The sequence below is a fragment of the Camelina sativa genome, chromosome 14 (assembly GCF_030686135.1).
Source record: "Camelina sativa cultivar CO46 ecotype springtype chromosome 14, ASM3068613v1".
In the NCBI taxonomy this organism is placed as follows: domain Eukaryota; kingdom Viridiplantae; phylum Streptophyta; class Magnoliopsida; order Brassicales; family Brassicaceae; genus Camelina; species Camelina sativa.
In genome coordinates this window covers 13,802,848-13,820,784 of record NC_141893.1, presented here as the reverse complement: position 1 = coordinate 13,820,784, position 17,937 = coordinate 13,802,848, and the positions used below count along the sequence as shown (strand labels likewise).

Genomic DNA, 17,937 nt, shown 5'->3' with positions numbered 1-17,937 from the left:
TGTGTGTAATATCTGTAGAGCAACGTTTCTAAAAGTCCTTCTGCTACCAACGTTTCTTTCTCTTTCTTCAGTTTTTTAATTTTTTATTAATTTATTTTTGTTGAGCACCCTCAAAGTTTTCTCCAGTGGAGATGCCTTAAGAGACCAAATATAAAGAAATTTACGTATTTATTCCATAGACTAGACCTTTATCAATCTAATGTTTCAACTACTTCTGGATTTTGATTAACAACCACGAAATAAGCTTCACGATTCTAAGAAAGTTGCGTGGTGGTTGAAACTTCCTCTTGGGATTGGAGATAAACAAACATTCAAGTTTTCCCACTTCTATTTTCTAAAGGTTGGTCTCTCTGAATGTCTTAAATGGCAAGATTGCCTCTCTAGTTCAGTATGAACAAAGTTAATTACTACTGCAAGAAACTTCGTCGGGGCATGAAACATCAAGCATTCATGAACCTCTCTATTTTCATAACTTGGACATCAACATTAAATTTGGTAGTTTCAACCAGAAAAAAAGAAAAAAACCCACACACATTAAATGTGGACTAGTCAATAGATATCTCTACTGTAGTCACCGTGGACCCAAATAACCCTTCTGAAGAAAACAGTAACAGTTTTACGTATTATATAACAATAAGTATTGAATCACAATCACATGCTGATGATCATATATGACTTCAAAATTGTGATTAACCAAGTAAATAGTGTATGTAATTTATATCCATATGTCGATCCTCTTCTCCACTACTTTTCTATTAGTTTCCATCATCTTAAGCTTCCTCGGAGCTATAAGAACATCGGCGACTTCACCAGTTCTTCATCCAGATGAATGTATGAGAAGAATTTAATAGCTATATATTTCTAAAAATCTTACAATCAGAGTCATAATCCGTATATATAATAAATAATTATTCTTTTTTGGTCAAAATTTATGCAGTAAAAGCGCTTGGGGAGATAGCTAATACACTTGGTATCACGAGACTTAACCTACGCTATGGAGACCCTTGCGCTTTAGGAGAACTAAAGATTGATGTTGCTCCGGTTCTAAGGAGTGAGAATACCATTGTTTGTGATTGCAACATCAACAATAGCATGACATGCCATATTACAAACTTGTGAGTTTCGCTCTTCTACCTTTTCCCTATTTTCTCAATTAATTTTTTTCCCATCCATGAAACCAAAGATTCTCTTGTGGTTGGTTATCAGAATTCTCAAGACCCTCAGTCTTCCGGGAAAACTTCCACCGGAGTTGGTCAAACTTCGTTATCTCCGATCGATGTGAGGTTCTATTACAAATCATTTATATATAAGTATATTATAACCAATGATTAATTAGTTTGAGGCTTCAGTTTGCAAGACCTCGTTTCTTTTAAGTTTTAAATAATAAAAAAATTGAATATATTTTTTTCTTTCCTTTTGTTATGTTAATATTAGTATGTTTAACCAAAAATTAAACAGTAGGGTATTTTGTTATGTTAATATAGAACGTTTATCTTTAAATAGGGTAATAAGATACCTTTTTTTTTTACCAAAAATACTTTACAGTAAACAAAAAATAAAATAAAAAAGGAAAATTTAGCGATTTTACGAGAGATTATTAATAAAGATAAATGAAAATTTTATTTCCCTTCTTTTATGGTTAATTAAATGATATATTGCAAAGTCATAAACCCAGCATATGTCCACCAAGTAGAACGATATTAGGATATATAGAACGGGATTTTTTTACATATTTTTTTGATTAAAAATTCAAAGTTATTAAGTATTCCTGCTAATCAAATCATGAAGATATTTAATTTTGAATCCTATATATGGAATATTTTTCTTTTCAATTAATTCTGCAGAAAATAGTTATAAGTGATATTTCTTAGTATGAAACACACTATGGTAAATCTTTCTTTAACATAACCTTGATTTTTTTCACGGCATGATACCGTGTTGTCCCGCAGATAGTAGAGGTGATTTTTTTTCTTTTTCTTGTTGCCAATAAGATTAATAGGAGGGTATTAAACAAAAAAAAAGGATTCAGAGCTATACAATTTAGCCAAGGTGTTTTTGCAATCACCTTGAAAATGAAAAATCAACAACCCTTGTAAATAAGCATGGCTAAACTTTCTAGCTTGTTTTTGCTCTTCTTCACAGAGACTTGTGCCGAAACTACCTATCGGGCACAATCCCAATGGAGTGGGCTTTGATGCCATACCTCACTTCCATGTTAGCTCTCTCTCTCCCTCTTCTTTCTCTATGTTGTTTCTTCATCTTCATGATTTGTGAGTAACTTTAACTTCTCTTGTAGCTCGCTCTGCGCCAATCGTTTATCTGGGAATTTACCAAGTGGATTACAACATTTCAAGAATCTGACATTTCTGTACGTCTCTAATTGTTTCCACACATGCATGTACGCATGTGCCTTTAATTTAAAATTACATAGAACATTACAGTAATGCGATGGAATTTCCAGAGGACTTGAAGCCAACCAGTTCTCTGGTCCGATTCCTGATGAGCTTGGTAACCTAACCAACCTAGAACATTTGTAAGGTTCTTTGCATCATAACCATTTTACAAAACCACAATAAACATTGGTTTTATGTTAAGAGTAATGTACCGTTGTAATAGTTGTTGAAACTGGGTTTTACAGGCATCTTGCTTCCAATCAATTTACAGGAAGTCTTCCTAGAACTCTTGCTAAACTGGTTAACCTTCAGGATTTGTAAGTTGATGTTTTACTTGTGTATGGAATTTCAAAAGCCTTTTGCCTTTGCTTATTTAGCTTAGTAATTTCGTGACATTCCTCAGGAAAGGGACATATATATTTTACCGTCAGCTCTGAGGAAATTTTTATTTATTTATTAGAACCACCTAGCTATTAATAAACTGAAATTAAAGTTGTTTGATTCAACCTTTTGTTTTAAACTTATATGTTTTTTGTTTCTTCGTAAGAAGAATATAATTAATTGGTTGTGAAATGACTTTACACTTAGAAAAATCTTAATTTAGTTAAGATACCCTAGTAACTAGTTTTAATTTGATTGTTTTCTTATCAAATTATGTAGTAGGGTAAGTGACAATAACTTTGATGGCATCATCCCAAGATATATTGGCAACTGGTCTAGGCTTAAGATTTTGTAAGTCTATCTTTCACCATTTACATTAATTTTCTTTTAGTTTGTGCATGTTTTTTCACCCTCTAATTTGTGTCGGCTATGATCAACAGATATTTACATGCAAGTGGGCTGAAAGGAACTATTCCAACTGAAGTCTTCCGCCTAAAAAATCTTACTGATCTGTAATTAACTTGCCTAGCCTTCAATAGATGTTTGTAACAAGACTAATGTTTTTAGCGATGTATTCATATGCAGGAGAATAATTGATATAACTGGGATAAACTCCTTTCCATTTATACCCAGCAAAGCCATGGAAATCCTGTATGTTTTTATCTTCCACTTCTCATCTTCATGTAAATATGATTGATTTTTATTACAACTGTTGAACTTAAATCTCTGTCCTGTTCCAGGATTCTGAGGAATATGAGTTTGTCTGGTCCAATCCCTTCTTACATCTGGAATATGCCGGTCCTACGGAATCTGTAAGTTATTTTTATTGTAACGTGTTTAAAAGAATTTGTAAGTTTGAAAGTCTATCATATCTCTGGTCTTTTATCAATCTTCACCATTAGTTGAATTAGTGAAACGCAAAATTAATTTTAAAAGAAGAAAAACTCAATTTACTATGTATGTTTTTTTTTTTTTTTGCTGCAGTGATTTATCGTTTAACAAGTTGACTGGTGAAGTTCAATCACTAAAAAAATATCCCCGATACACGTAAGTAATACAGATTGGGATAACGATAATTTAAGGATTACTAAAGACCTTTTTATAACCATTGAATAATATATTGTTTCAACATGTAATTTTAGCTATTTGACTGGCAACATGCTTTCCGGAAAAGTTGGATCTGATGTTTTCGACAACAATAAATCTTATATGTACGTGTCAAGAGGTTACTTGTTTGCGTAGCTTGAAAAATTTACGCTCATGTTAGATAATCATCGTCTTGGTTTTGTATATTTGGTGAATCTTCAAAGTGATCTCTCTTATAACAATTTCTCATACTCATCTAGCTGCCAGGACAAGAGGTATGAACATATTCTCTCTATCTATTTAAAACCTGCTTTTGTTGGAGTTTATATCCTCATGTTCTGTTGAACCAGTAACATTAACACATATCGAAGCTCATACTTGAAGAAAAATTTGTAAGTACACTCTTCTACTTTATTATGCAACAAGAATGGATTAAGCTTAGTAATATCTCTTGAACGGAAATAAAGTTGATCGAACTAACTCGCCTAATGAGATGCATGTCTCATTATTCTCATCATCTTTTCCTACAGAACTGGACTTCTACCCTGTTCTGGTCCAATAAATTGCACGAGCTGTAAGTGCCTATTGAGCCGTGATCTCTAAGATGCATTAGATTAGATAGCCTAATCATTTGTGTCATTTGTCTCTGCTTACCTGCTTACACTCTCCTTTTTATCATAATAATTAATAAGAATTTGGGATCCTAGTTTTTTATTGATGGTGAGAAATGTTACTGACTGATTGTAGATCAAAGCTCACTACATATAAATTGTGGTGGAGAAAGTGTGAATATTACAACCTCTCTGGGTAAAATCACTTATGAAGCTGATAACAGTGAAACCAAAGCAGCTACAAATCAGCACTTTGAAAACTGGGGAGTTAGTAGCACAGGTTACTTGCCGAATGATGTATACATCATTTCACCTAGTTTAACACTACCTGGAGATTATCCTATTTTTTATAAGACCGCACGTCAATCTGCTCTCTCTCTATCTTATTATGCGTTTTGCTTGAAAAATGGAGCCTACAATGTGAAACTCCATTTTATGGAGATTCAGCTTTTAGACAAAGATCTATACAGTAGTCTCGGTATTCGCATATTTGATATCTATGTTCAGGTAAAGCGTCACTGTATTACTTAGTAGTTGTTTTCTATATTCAAGCATGTAAGATTGAAGTTCATTTGGTTATGTGGTTAGGGGCAATTGTTCTTGGAGGATTTTAACATCAAAGAGGAGGCCGGTGGAACTCTGAAGCCTGTTGTAAAAAAAGCCAACGTGAATGTAACCAATCATATGTTAGAGATTCAGTTGTATTGGGGCGGAAAAGGGACAACCCTCATTCCCGAAAGAGGAAATTATGGTCCTCTTATCTCTGCTATCTCCTTGTGCCACAGTAAGTGTACTCTGCTCGTTGAAGCTCCAAATTATTTGACTCTCTAAAGTCTTTGCTTTGCCAACTTACTCCGTATCTTATTGCTTTTGTGGCTTTCTTCACATTGACTTATTTCACTCACAAGTCTCAAATGGCCATAACTTAGAATTGTTACCTTCATATTTAGAGTAAAAAATCTAGTGCCACACATTCATCTTTCAAAAAATTTGGTGATAATTTGAAGTTATGGCCTTATGACTTGTCAACACTAATATTCAAATGGCCAAATAACGCTAATATTCATCTTCACATTGACTTGTTACACTGGTTCCTAGTGCCACCTATGACCTAACACTAATATTTATCTTTCAAATTTCAGGTCTGGAGCCACGATGTGGAGGTCCAAAGACCAAATAAACTACTTTGTTAAAAGATATTTTTTTGTCGCTGGGAGTATATTTACACTTTTTATTGTCTCAGTTGCAGCGGAGAAAACAGAACATCATACTAACTATCCCCTAATTTTTGGGGTTACTGTTCCCCTGGTAACAATTATTCTCTCAGCTTTGGGAATATATGCATGGAAAAGATGGAGGGGGCACAAGAACATGATAGAACAAGGTAACAGAGTTCGTAATGTGTGAATCGATTCCAAGAATAAGCTAATACATTCGTAATAGCCATTAGTAATGTTATTATTTTGTGAACGTGATCACATAGACCTGAGAGCCCATGGTCTACAAACAGTTTGCTTTACTTGGAGGCAACTGCAAGCTGCAACAAACAATTTTGATGAAGCCAACAAACTTGGAGAAGGAGGTTTCGGATCCGTATTCAAAGTATGTTAAATCAGACACCAATTTCTTCTCAAAGGAAAATATGGCTTTAGTGGTTTATTGATAAATGTAACTTAATGTAGGGAGAGCTATCAGATGGGACTATTATAGCAGTCAAGCAGCTTTCTTCCAATTCAAGCCAAGGAAACCGAGAATTTGTGAATGAGATAGGAATGATCTCAGGTCTGAATCATCCAAACCTTGTCAAGCTTTATGGTTGCTGTGTCGAGAAGAATCAATTGCTGCTAGTTTATGAGTACATGGAAAATAACTCCCTTGCTCTTCAGCTGCTTGGTAAATTAAAGTGACTCACTCAGCTTTTCCAGACGTTTTAAGTCCAATTTATGTGCACATATATGTAATGTGATGTAACCAGGAAAGGGTTCCTTGAAACTGGACTGGGCAGCAAGACAAAAAATCTGTGTCGGGATCGCAAGAGGTCTTGCATTCCTCCACGAAGGATCAGCCATAAGGATGGTTCATCGTGACATAAAAACAACTAATGTGCTTCTAGACGCCGACCTTAATGCAAAGATATCTGATTTTGGTTTGGCTAGACTGCATGAAGCAGAACACAGTCACATTAGCACCAAAATTGCAGGAACCATGTAAGGATATAACATGAAACTAAAACCACAATCATGGATGAAGAAATATCTCATTCTTGGTTTCTCTAATGCTGCAGTGGTTACATGGCTCCAGAATATGCATTATGGGGTCAACTAACAGAGAAAGCAGACGTGTACAGCTTCGGGGTCGTGGCAATAGAAATTGTTAGTGGAAAGAGTAATACAAAACAGCAGGGAAATGCTGATAATATCTCTCTTATCAATTGGGTAACAATGGATCTTTTCTTTCACTTTAGGCCATTCAATTCACGATCTGTTTCCATAAGTTTACTGAAACTGGTTCTTACATCAAATCTCAGGCGATGACGCTGCAACAGACAGGGGACATAATGGAGATCGTAGATCCAATGCTCGAAGGTGAGTTCAACAGGAATGAAGCAGTAAGGATGATCAACGTTGCTCTTGTTTGCATAAACTCATCACCTTCCTTAAGGCCAACAATGTCAGAGGTTGTGCAAATGCTAGAGGGAGAGATCGAAATAACCCAAGTTATGTCAGGTCCTGGTTTATATGGACCCAACTGGAGCATCTCAAAGCTGAGGAACATTAATACACATGGTAGTTTGAGCACGTATGGTGTGACAGATCATCAAATGACAACAATAGTGAAATCCTCTGCTTCTGGTTGTGATCTCTACCCATTATACCCAGAATCCATGGTCTTGAACTCAACAGTAGAGTTCTCTTCCTCTTAATTGTAATATCAAAGCATTGCCTTGCTCCTTGTTGAAGAAAAATGGTTTGTGAAGTTATATCATCAAAGTTGTTTGAAACCCTACTATTATCATCGTTAACATCTATATGAATGTTTGTCAAACTTGAACTATACCTTTCTATATGAAACTCTCTACTTGCTGGTTTTTTCAATAGTAAGTGTGGTTTGCGGCAGGGGTTTTCTCTTATCACCTTATTTGTTTGTTATTGCCATGGATGTGCTTTCAAAAATGTTGGATAAAGCAGTGGATTCACAACGTTTCGGATATCACCAACGCTGCAAGATCATTGGTTTAACTCACCTTAGTTTTGCAGATGATATCCTGTTTTTTTCTGACGATAAAGTTCGATCTATAGAAGGAATAATGTAGGTCTTTTAGGATTTTGCTAACTGTTCCGGTCTGAAAATCAGTATGGAAAAAACAACGGTTTACCTTGCGGGGGTATCTACTGAAGTTCACCAAGAGATAGTGGATCGGTTCTCCTTTGCTGTGGGTATTTTTCCGGTACGATACTTAGGGTTTCCCCTTGTCATTAAGCGTCTCTCCTCGGCGGATTACCTTCCTCCACTAGGGAGTGCTCATCAGATGACTCTTCAATAAAAAATTAATATAGAGATGAGATAGAAGAAAAAAGAGAAAAGGACCGATACTCAAATTGCCTTAGGAAGAAACGTTTCTCAAGTAGAACTAACAGGTGTCATCTAAGTAGTGGTTACCATTACAAAAAAATATTTAGGAGTGTTATTGAAGACTCATTCTTCATGAGTTCGAACTGCCTATAAGCTCATTTTCTTTTATTTTTCTTTTTTGTGTTAATAAACATAAAAAAATATATATAGGTTATTGCATACAGCCAAAAAAATTCAGTCCATTTTATTTTTTTTGATTGTGGGTCTTGTGGGCCTCGAAAAGTTAGCGACGGCTCTATTGAACGGTGGAGAAGCTCTGTTCTGCTTATCTATGGTCGGGTGCGGAGGTTAACACAAATAAAACAAAGATTTCTTGGGAAGATGTCGGTAAGCCAAAATCAGGGGGGGGGGGGGGTTGGGACGGAGATCTCTGCAAGAAGCAAATGATGTCAGTTGCTTAAAGCATATGTGCGTGTTTACGTAACTCAAAGCATATGTTAATATATTATGCATATATATTTTTTTTTTTATCTTTTTTTACATGAAGTAAATTTACTTAGGACAACGATATATATATAAATATTTTAGCAAATGTTAGTTTTCTAAAAAAATTAGTGGTTTTCCTCTTGTTAACAATTACTTTTTGTTTATTTTCAAATATTTTAATTCTTATTATCATATGGACTAAGATGCATAGATTGTGTTTGATATAATTTTGTAGCTAAAGTCCATTTAAGATAAAGTATGTAAAAATTAAAATATGATTTATTATGACGGTACAAATGTTAAATTGTATTAAAAATAGATATAGTGAATTTCAAACATGTTTTTTAAAAATTTTATTAAAATGTATATATAGTCACTAATATTAAAATTATTATTGTATGAACACGGGCCTTATTTAATATAATATGTTTACTCGGTTTAATGCGGTTATATTTTTTTTAATAAGTAACCTGCTGATACTTAATCATCATATTTCAAAACAAATCTATGGTTAATTCTCTTTTTATAAATGTGCCTTCTCTCTCAAAGATACACTAGGTAACAACCCGCACTATGTGCGCGATAAATCGATTTAAAGAAAGTTATTATAAGTAAAATTATTATTGTAAAACCAATATTTTGTTTCTGTCAAACATAAGATATAACTAAAGTTTTTTATTTATTTATTCAAAGCTGCATTTTTCGTGTAAAAAATATGTTACACCCGTGAAATCTTCAAATGTGTAAGAGAAAATATTGATAAAATGTTACTATTTATTGCAACATGTCTTTTGTGTGGTTTAAAAATCAAATTCATATCTCTTATGTTTTATTTTGTAATCATAACAATTTTGCATGTTTCTTATGTAACCATAACAACATATACTAAATTACTCGGTATTTTACCTAATTAATTTTATTATATGTTAGTAACAATTGGATTCTAAACTAAATTTTCTAAAGATAATCTAATTTATTGATTTAATATTTGTGATTAGGCTATTTAAATCTTTTGAGTTAGTCGGTTTGTTAATATTTTCTATAAATAACGGATTATTACAAAAAAAACCATTATGAAAAAAATAATGAAATTTCAAAATACAACGTATTCGTGTAAAAATAAATTTCACCCATGAATTATGTGAACATGGTAAAGAAAATATTTATAAAATTTTACAATTTATAGAAATATATATATTTATGTGCTTTAAAAATCAAATTTTTATATTTATGGTTAATCGAGTAACTATAACAATTTTTCATAATCTAATAATCACTCATTTTAAATATATTATGATTTTTTTTGGGTACTAAGTTTATTTATAATGAGAAGGGTTATTGTCTCATTCCTTTTTGATAGCACATAGATTAATGTACAATTAAAACGTATATTCCTATTCGGTTATCAATATTTCCATTTTTTTAATGAATAATCACACTAAATGTTGAAATTAATTAGTTTACGTACTTAGATATATATAAATAATGACACATCATGATATCCCCTAATTTGTTGTCATTTTTATATTTATTTATGAATATATATAAATCTATATTTATTGGGAATTAAGTTTCCTTTAATGAGTTGGAGATAATTCAGGGGTAATATATTTCTTTTTATAATCAATTATAATAACTATTGAAAGCTTGTTATTTAAATTATTATGGTAATAATACTAACATAAAAATAACTTTTTTATATGATTTTGTTAATAAGTTATATGTTTAATAAGTTTTATGTTCTTTATTTTTATGAACTTTATATGTTTTTATAGCTTTTTAGAATAGTTTACTTATATTGATTTTAAGAAATAATATAACTTTGACTTGTATATTTGTAAGTAAATTTTAGTGAAATATTGACTTAAAATAGTATGTAATTATTTAATTAGTTTTAATATGTGATATTTAAATTTGTGTGAGAATTGATGACATATCTAATTATTACTCAGTTAATTGTTTTTTTTGGAAAATATAATGGCATGTTAATGTAATTAAGTAGAAAATTTAAAGGATTTTTGCTAAATATGTCTCGAGTTCTCTGACAACGACACATCAGTTTTTTCAAGAGAGTGATTCTCTATTAATATACAGAGGATTAGGAAGTGGGAATTTTAAGTCTTATAATTTAGACTACCAATATTTTGGAGACTACCAAAGTTATGTCATTAGATTACCTTGAAAATCTTAAAAGCTTACAGCTATGTTATTTTTCTGGATAGATTCACGATAATATTTTTAAGTTATTAGAAAATGAAAACCTTGCATGGAATCAGTTCAAGCTAATGAGTCCGACGATTAGACCAAGATGAAGCTATTCCCCACTTCAGTCACCCATGTTTATTATTTTCAATGTTACATAGATGGCTCACGGAATTAATATTCAGATTCAAATAGTTTTGTTTTCATGATTAAGTGGACGAATCTATGATGGGGGAAAGGAAGCATAACCATTTTCACCCAACTAATTAGAACTAAAAGAATTAGGGGCAATCTATACTATTAAAGCAGAAGTACCCACTAGACTCAAATTAGACCATGACTTTGTTTTGGTACGTTTTTTATTAAAAATGATTAGAAAATCACTTAATTAAATTAAATTACCATATAGTTTCGATTTCAATAAATAACCATTATACCCCTTAATCGCCTACTTAATTACGACCGGGTCGGGCGCGGATCCTCTTTAACCCGGTAATAGAAGAAATAAAACTCGCGGATCCGTTTGTAATCCAAGATTATAATATTCGGATCGTGTATTTGGTTTGATTCAAGAATAATTATTCACACAACCAAACAGAGGTATTATCCCTATAAATAAGGAAACTGGTATCCGATTATTTAATGACTTCAATAATATCAAATATTAACTACTAGCATACTTAATCCCTATAATTATTACGAATATTAATAATAATGAGAAATCTTTAATACTTATGGATTGTGACTTTGTTGCTTCCAAAATAATCAATAGATTAAATACGAAATTATATATATATGTAAACTTATTTGATTTGCTTTTATATTGTGAGATATTTACGGAAACAACAAATCAACTTAATACAATTAAATAAAAACAAATCATCATTTAGTTTAGATTTTTTAATATTTCCTTAACGAAATTATAGTAATTAATTATGATTAGTATAGATGAAAAGATAAAAAATGCAGAAATTATATATATGTAAAGTTGTAAACTAATTTACAGAAAATGTGTACTCTATATCCCACATCGACTAAATATTTTGGAATATGGTTTATAATCACTATAAATATATGACTAATATGTTTTGAGTACAAATGAGCAGGAAGCTTGATTTATCAGGTATCCAAATTTAACAGTTTAATTTAGATCTATATTTGAGCATATTTAAACTTTTAAAAAGTAAACATATTATAATATATTTATGTTTTTAAAAAAAATTAAGTAATTATAAATATTTAAATTTTTATAGAATTTTTAAATTATTATAAATATTTGAACTCCGTCAAAAGTTTAAAATATTATAATATATTTAAGTCTATAAAATATTTAAGTAATATTAATATTTTTACTCTTAAAAATTTTAAAATATAAAATTTTTTTATGTTAAACCCGTTAAAACGGGTATTTTTATCAAACTATAAATTAAATTGGTTTTTTACAATTTTGCTGAGATTTGATATATTAAATATTAACTTCTAAATGATAATATAAATATACCTAATCTCACTATAAATACAATGGTTTCCTAACTATTGAAATATCTCACACTAAAATTTAACAAGCAACTTCTCCTCTTTTGACGACAAACCAAAATAAAGAAAAACTCATCCTCTTACAAAACTACTATCCGATATTGCGGTGTATCTATCCTCTTACAAAACTACTATATGATATTGCGGAGTGTCTATTCTCTTACAAAGCTACTATCCACTGTTACAGTGTATTTGTTTCCGTGAAAAGCTATATTCTACAAACTACTTACTCTATTAAGATTTTCAATTTATTGTATAACCCCAAATATACAAATAAACACTATATAAACAAAGAAAATAAGTCAAAATAAAAAATTATTACAAAAATACAAATTACAAAAAAAAAGTAACTAACAAAATATTCAATCCCGTGCTGTAGCATGGGGATCACCTAGTGGTACTATAAACATACTGTTTTTATTGGTGAAGATGATATCAAAATTCACTATATTACTAGATTTTAACCCGTCGTACACCGCGTGCATATTATTTTTATTATTATTTATATTTTATGTTGTATTTGTTTGTTAAATATCATATGTTTTGTAAATAGAGAAATAACTAAATTTTCTACGACTAAATATTTATATTAATTTTTAACCTATAATATACTTCATTACCGTTTGTTTGTTATATTTAGTTTGTTTTGTTTAGTGTTTGAAATTCTATTTTGATTTTTAATTATTATAATAAATAAATAAGATATCTAAATACATAATAAGTCATGTATACGCTATGATTAAGTTATATTGTTTATAATGATTTAATTATTTTACACAATCTTAGTTAAATCAACTTGATATTATATGTCAAATATTTTAATATTAATAGTGTTGAAAAATAATAAAATGAATATTTAACCCGTGTTAGCACAAATTTAATGATATTTTATTAATTCCAACATGTCCCCCCTCTATAACTCATGTACTATATAACCATATTATATAGTATTTTAAACTTTTTAATTTTACATATTCGTAATATTTAAAAAAATTATTAAGTTTTTATATATATATAAAAATTAATTATAATATTTAAATAAATGTGAATCGAAGTTCTTCTTACGTTAAGAATCAAATCTCACAGGTATTAGAAAACAAAATGGGAATCAAATTGTTGTTTTCTTTGTTTGCAAATGATTTAGAGATATAATATTTTCAAAACACAATAGAAGATGTGATTAAATATATCATAGTTTCTGTTTTCATATTGATTTTGTTGTAATTTTTTTTAGTTGGAATGAAATGTAAAATATTTAGGAAACAAAATCTGAAGTAATGTTATTTTTGAAAAAAAAAAGAAATTAACTTTATAAATAAGTATATTAGATTCTACTTTTTTACGCATTTGGATGAACTACATGAAGATCAATTTTTACGCACTAAAAATTGGAAGAAGAATAGTCTTATACCACTCTTCTGAATAGTAGAATTATTTTGTATGCTACGTACCTCGGGTTTAAATTTTTGAAATATTTGAATTTTAATCATATTTATTGATAACAAAATAAATAAATTTAATTATTCATATTATGAATGTAAAAGATATAGAAAATTTTACTTATTTCGTTATCCACTATACCTTTATAATGATAACCAACCCAATACATATTATTAGGAGATATCCCGTGCTATAAGCATGGATCAATATTTTAAAAAATATATAATATAATAATAAAAGTTATTGCTATATTTTTTTTAAAAAGTTATGTTGTTTGAGATAATTTTATTTCTTTTTGTTCTGTAAATTTATATATGTCTTTTTGAACAATAATTATTTTAGTTTTATATTGTTTGTTTGTTATATTTGCATCCTTATTTAGTGAAAATGAGATAGTAATTTTAATATTATAATTGTGAGCAAATAAAATTTATTAATTTATTAGCTATAGAAATTTAGTTATACCAATCCGCCAATGTGGAAATTAAAACACGAATTATTTTTTTATTGATTGAGTAATATATCTTCATTTTTAAAAATTCAAATCACAACATATGCAGAAAATTATGCATTTTATTAATCATAAGTATTATATGCAAATTTCAAACAATTTGTAAATAAATTAGTTTCCTAGGTTTTTTATATTTGATCTGTCACGTTTTTTTATCTTTAATTAATTATGTTTATTTAATTAATTAACTAATTTTAATTCAGTTTTTTAATGGCAATTAAATGTAATTTTTTACACATTTTAAGGTTAGTTTCATATTTGTACTTCCCAATTAATATAGTAGAATATATTAATAAATTCAGAGAGATTAGTTGGATAAATCCTAATTTTATTTTTAATTTTCTGAATTGATATTTTCTTAATAAATATTCGATTAGTTTTTTCTTTCTTTTTAAATAATATAAACATTTGATTAGATGTTTGAATCCAACTAAGGGAAAGAAAAATACGAGGAAATTTGTTAGCAGATTTCTGTTTATTTCTTTATCTCTCATATACATTTTCTTTTAACTAATAGTGTAGTATCAAATTATTACACTCACAGTCACAAATGCAATGCAAATTAGGACGTATAATCACGTGGGATGCACCTCCAGGTAGGTGTCACTGACATATCACATACGCTAATCTCTAGGAAGAAGCTTAATTCGAATTAACAGACTTATAATATTTGCAACTTGTCTACCATCATGAGGTTTTCTAATAAACTATTTCTTCTAAAATAACATTTTTATACTAACACGGTTCTTTTTCTTTTTGAACACCACTCACACGTTCCTTATCTTATCTTTCTCTTTAGATCAAAACGTCAATATTATTTTGTTTCTCTTTTCTAGACATGGTCCGATACTCAAACCACTTGCCATTCATTACTCAAAAGAGATAAGATTTTTACAAACATTGTTTAAACTACAAGATAAAAGAATATTCCCCAGTACCAAAACAACAATAAAACAAAGCAAAAATAGAATTGATCAATAAGAGATTTTTTGAGAGTTTTGAGCCAAATTTTTGAAGAAACTTGATACATATGAGATCAAGATTGCCGACAGGCTCTTCCATGAACAAATCAGTGGATGAGGAGATAGCAACAGTCATAAGACAATTTGGCGTTTTAGAAGGTGTCAAAGTTTGGCTTCTTACCGGTTGGAGAACACGGAGAAGGAAATTGAGGATAGGTCGAGAGTGGTTGGGATTTCTCTCGAGCTTGCAGATAAATGCTAAGGTTGTCACAAGATGAAGACTGGCCTTGGACGAAGCAAAGCCGTAGCCAAAGAGGCCACTAATCAGGATCCATATGCCAGTCAGCATCCAGCAAGAGGGTTCAATAGATAAAGCCAACCGAGATACAAATGCCATGATTCTTAGAGAATTAAAGCGAAGCCAAAGAAACAATGATAAATTACTATTCAAATGGATTCCATAGAATGCGTAATCTTGATCACACCATTGGCTAAAATATGGCTTTAACACATGGAACAAAGGATCATATATGGACTTATAGGGATTTAGAGATGGGGCAGCAGTTGAGTGGAAGGTATCCCCGAGATTAACAGATTGGACATGACAAGGCTCGGTGATCACAGGGCATGGAGAGATGATATGTCTATATTTTATCTCTCCCTAGCATATATTTATCATGCATTTATCTAGGATAAGTCATTGTTTTGCATCATTTTCTAGTCCTTTCTATACACTTGCATGTCTAGGTAGTTCTTGCATCATCCTTGCATACATTGTGCATTTCGGAGTATTTCAGGTATCTAGGAGATGTCAATAACGCATCACTCGACCAATCCGCTGCACAACACTCCCGGAATCCTCTCTCGAGCCAATCTCACAACACTCCTGGAACCCTCTCTCGAGCCAATCTCACAACACTCCCGGAACCGTCTCTCAAGCCAATCTCACAACACTCTTGGAACCGTCTCTCGAGTCACCCCGTTCTAGCCGTTCCACTCGAGTGGGATTTAGCTTTTGACGTATTCATCAAAGTTGTAGGGAATTGAGTCATTTTTCCAAATCCGTTTATTTCAAGCCAATCGGAGGTGTGGTTCAAAAGTTATCATCGTTTTAGTGGATGCGTATACACCCAGCTCGAGCCAAAACCACTATAGATCGAGCCAACACAACTCTGGTTCGAGCCAACACCCCTCCACTCCACCCAGTCAACCTCGCTCAAGCCAGCCTCACCACGCATCACTCGACCTCACTCGAACCATCTGGATCGAGCCACTGGACGCACACCGACTCGTTCGCACATGTCAGGAAGACGTTCCGTCTTACACACTTCAGGAGATTCCTAAACCGACTCTTCACCTTGTCGTTTTAAATTTTAGAGATTTACATGTTTTTACTATAAATACGTTTTGTTAAGTCTTGGCTCAAGACATCTTTTTATCTCGTTTTCTTTTCTAAGGTTTACCTAGCCACCAAAAACGTTCTCTGATCTTGCAATCCAAATAGCTTTGATTTTATTGAGTTTTTGCATTTTATTTCTTCTACAAAGTTGTTCACCTCATTTTTATCTATCTCATGATGCTTGATTCAATGTTCTCCAAGTTTGTAAGTTTGGTGATGATTTCCAGATCCGAGTAGTGTGATAGTTCTAGAGGATGGGATAGATTAGGTGGAGGATCTTAGTATGTAGGGTGTTTAAGCTTGATTCGTATGATACCCTTCTGGACTAGTGTTAGAAATACTAGTTTCTCTCTGATCAATTGGAACTAGGTCTTAGACACTTCCACACCCAAAAAGTGTTTGATGAAATGTCTGATCAACTAGTGCCAGAGACTTATGTTCCTAGCCTAAAAGATTAGTTGTCTAGGATGTTTGTTGACGTGAATGAACTGGTTTGTCATGCCTGCTTAATCATGTTTCTCTAGCGAGAGCTAAGTTTGGAAGTGTTTGAGTATGAGTAGCTTCTGCCAAGAGATTGGATTAGCTAAGTCGTGATGTTCATAGTTTAGGGATAGTTTGCTTGTGGCATGTTAAACACTCTATAAACTAGGATACTCCACCGACATCAATTACTCCCATCCTTAGGACTTCTATCTTTCTGATTTTTATTGCATTACGGAGACTGTTTCGGTTCTTGCTGTTTAGTTCACGCTTAGACTCGTTTCTGCTTTTACTCATTTTTACTTCTTGTCATACATTTTCGTTTCTAGTTTGGTAACTCATTTCCGTTTAGCATTCTGATCATTCTAGGGTTGTTAGACAAACACTCTTTTTCAATTGGCTTGACTTGTGATTGCTTGATTGCATCTTGATTGCTAGTAACATCCCATTTGGATTGACACCTTAAGTACTACAACACATAAGGTTAATTGAGACCTACTAGGAGATACAAAAATCCTAGTATCAATTTGGTGTCGTTGCCATTTGGGATTCTCTTTGCTACATTTAAGATTTCAAGTTTTGCAAGATTAAGTTCTGTTACACTTGTCATTCTGAGTACTGACTTATTTTGGTTGTCTGCTTGTTTGTTTTGCATCTCAGGAACCTGTTGATTGCAACCTTGCATGCACACCAGATCAAGAGGACATCAGAATCTCCTTCCTGCTATCGACGACATCAATCAGTTACAAAGACCACGACAAGCTCGTCATCACACTGATCATCCTGCACAAGTCACTATGGAACAACATAATGGACCAAATGCGAGACCGCGAAACATTGGTGTTGGGGATGCACCGAACACTCATACTCAGCGTGC

General features: G+C 31.6%; 1 protein-coding gene across 5 annotated transcripts; it reads left to right on the top strand.

Annotated features, from left to right (window-relative positions):
* The first annotated feature begins 584 nt into the window (after positions 1-584).
* On the top strand, positions 585-7,585 carry LOC104741556 (putative LRR receptor-like serine/threonine-protein kinase At1g29720). Of its 5 annotated transcripts, none has more exons than XM_087484775.1 (25): positions 585-831; positions 938-1,115; positions 1,207-1,278; positions 2,143-2,214; positions 2,297-2,368; positions 2,462-2,533; positions 2,639-2,710; positions 3,054-3,125; positions 3,215-3,286; positions 3,360-3,425; positions 3,515-3,586; positions 3,759-3,821; positions 3,917-3,985; positions 4,085-4,135; positions 4,211-4,252; positions 4,391-4,434; positions 4,608-4,978; positions 5,060-5,255; positions 5,614-5,634; positions 5,715-5,855; positions 5,955-6,073; positions 6,154-6,364; positions 6,447-6,678; positions 6,756-6,906; positions 6,999-7,585. In XM_087484775.1, exons 1-25 carry the CDS (start codon positions 726-728, stop codon positions 7,392-7,394), a joined length of 3,033 nt encoding a protein of 1,010 aa, XP_087340901.1. In that variant the 5' UTR covers positions 585-725; the 3' UTR covers positions 7,395-7,585. The 5 variants fall into 5 exon arrangements, 4 of the variants coding, with proteins under 4 accessions (XP_087340901.1, XP_087340902.1, XP_087340903.1 ...); XR_015580172.1 differs by having other exon boundaries at positions 648-831; positions 2,442-2,533; positions 6,773-6,906; XM_087484777.1 differs by having other exon boundaries at positions 656-831; positions 1,207-1,283.
* Positions 7,586-17,937: the final 10,352 nt, after the last annotated feature.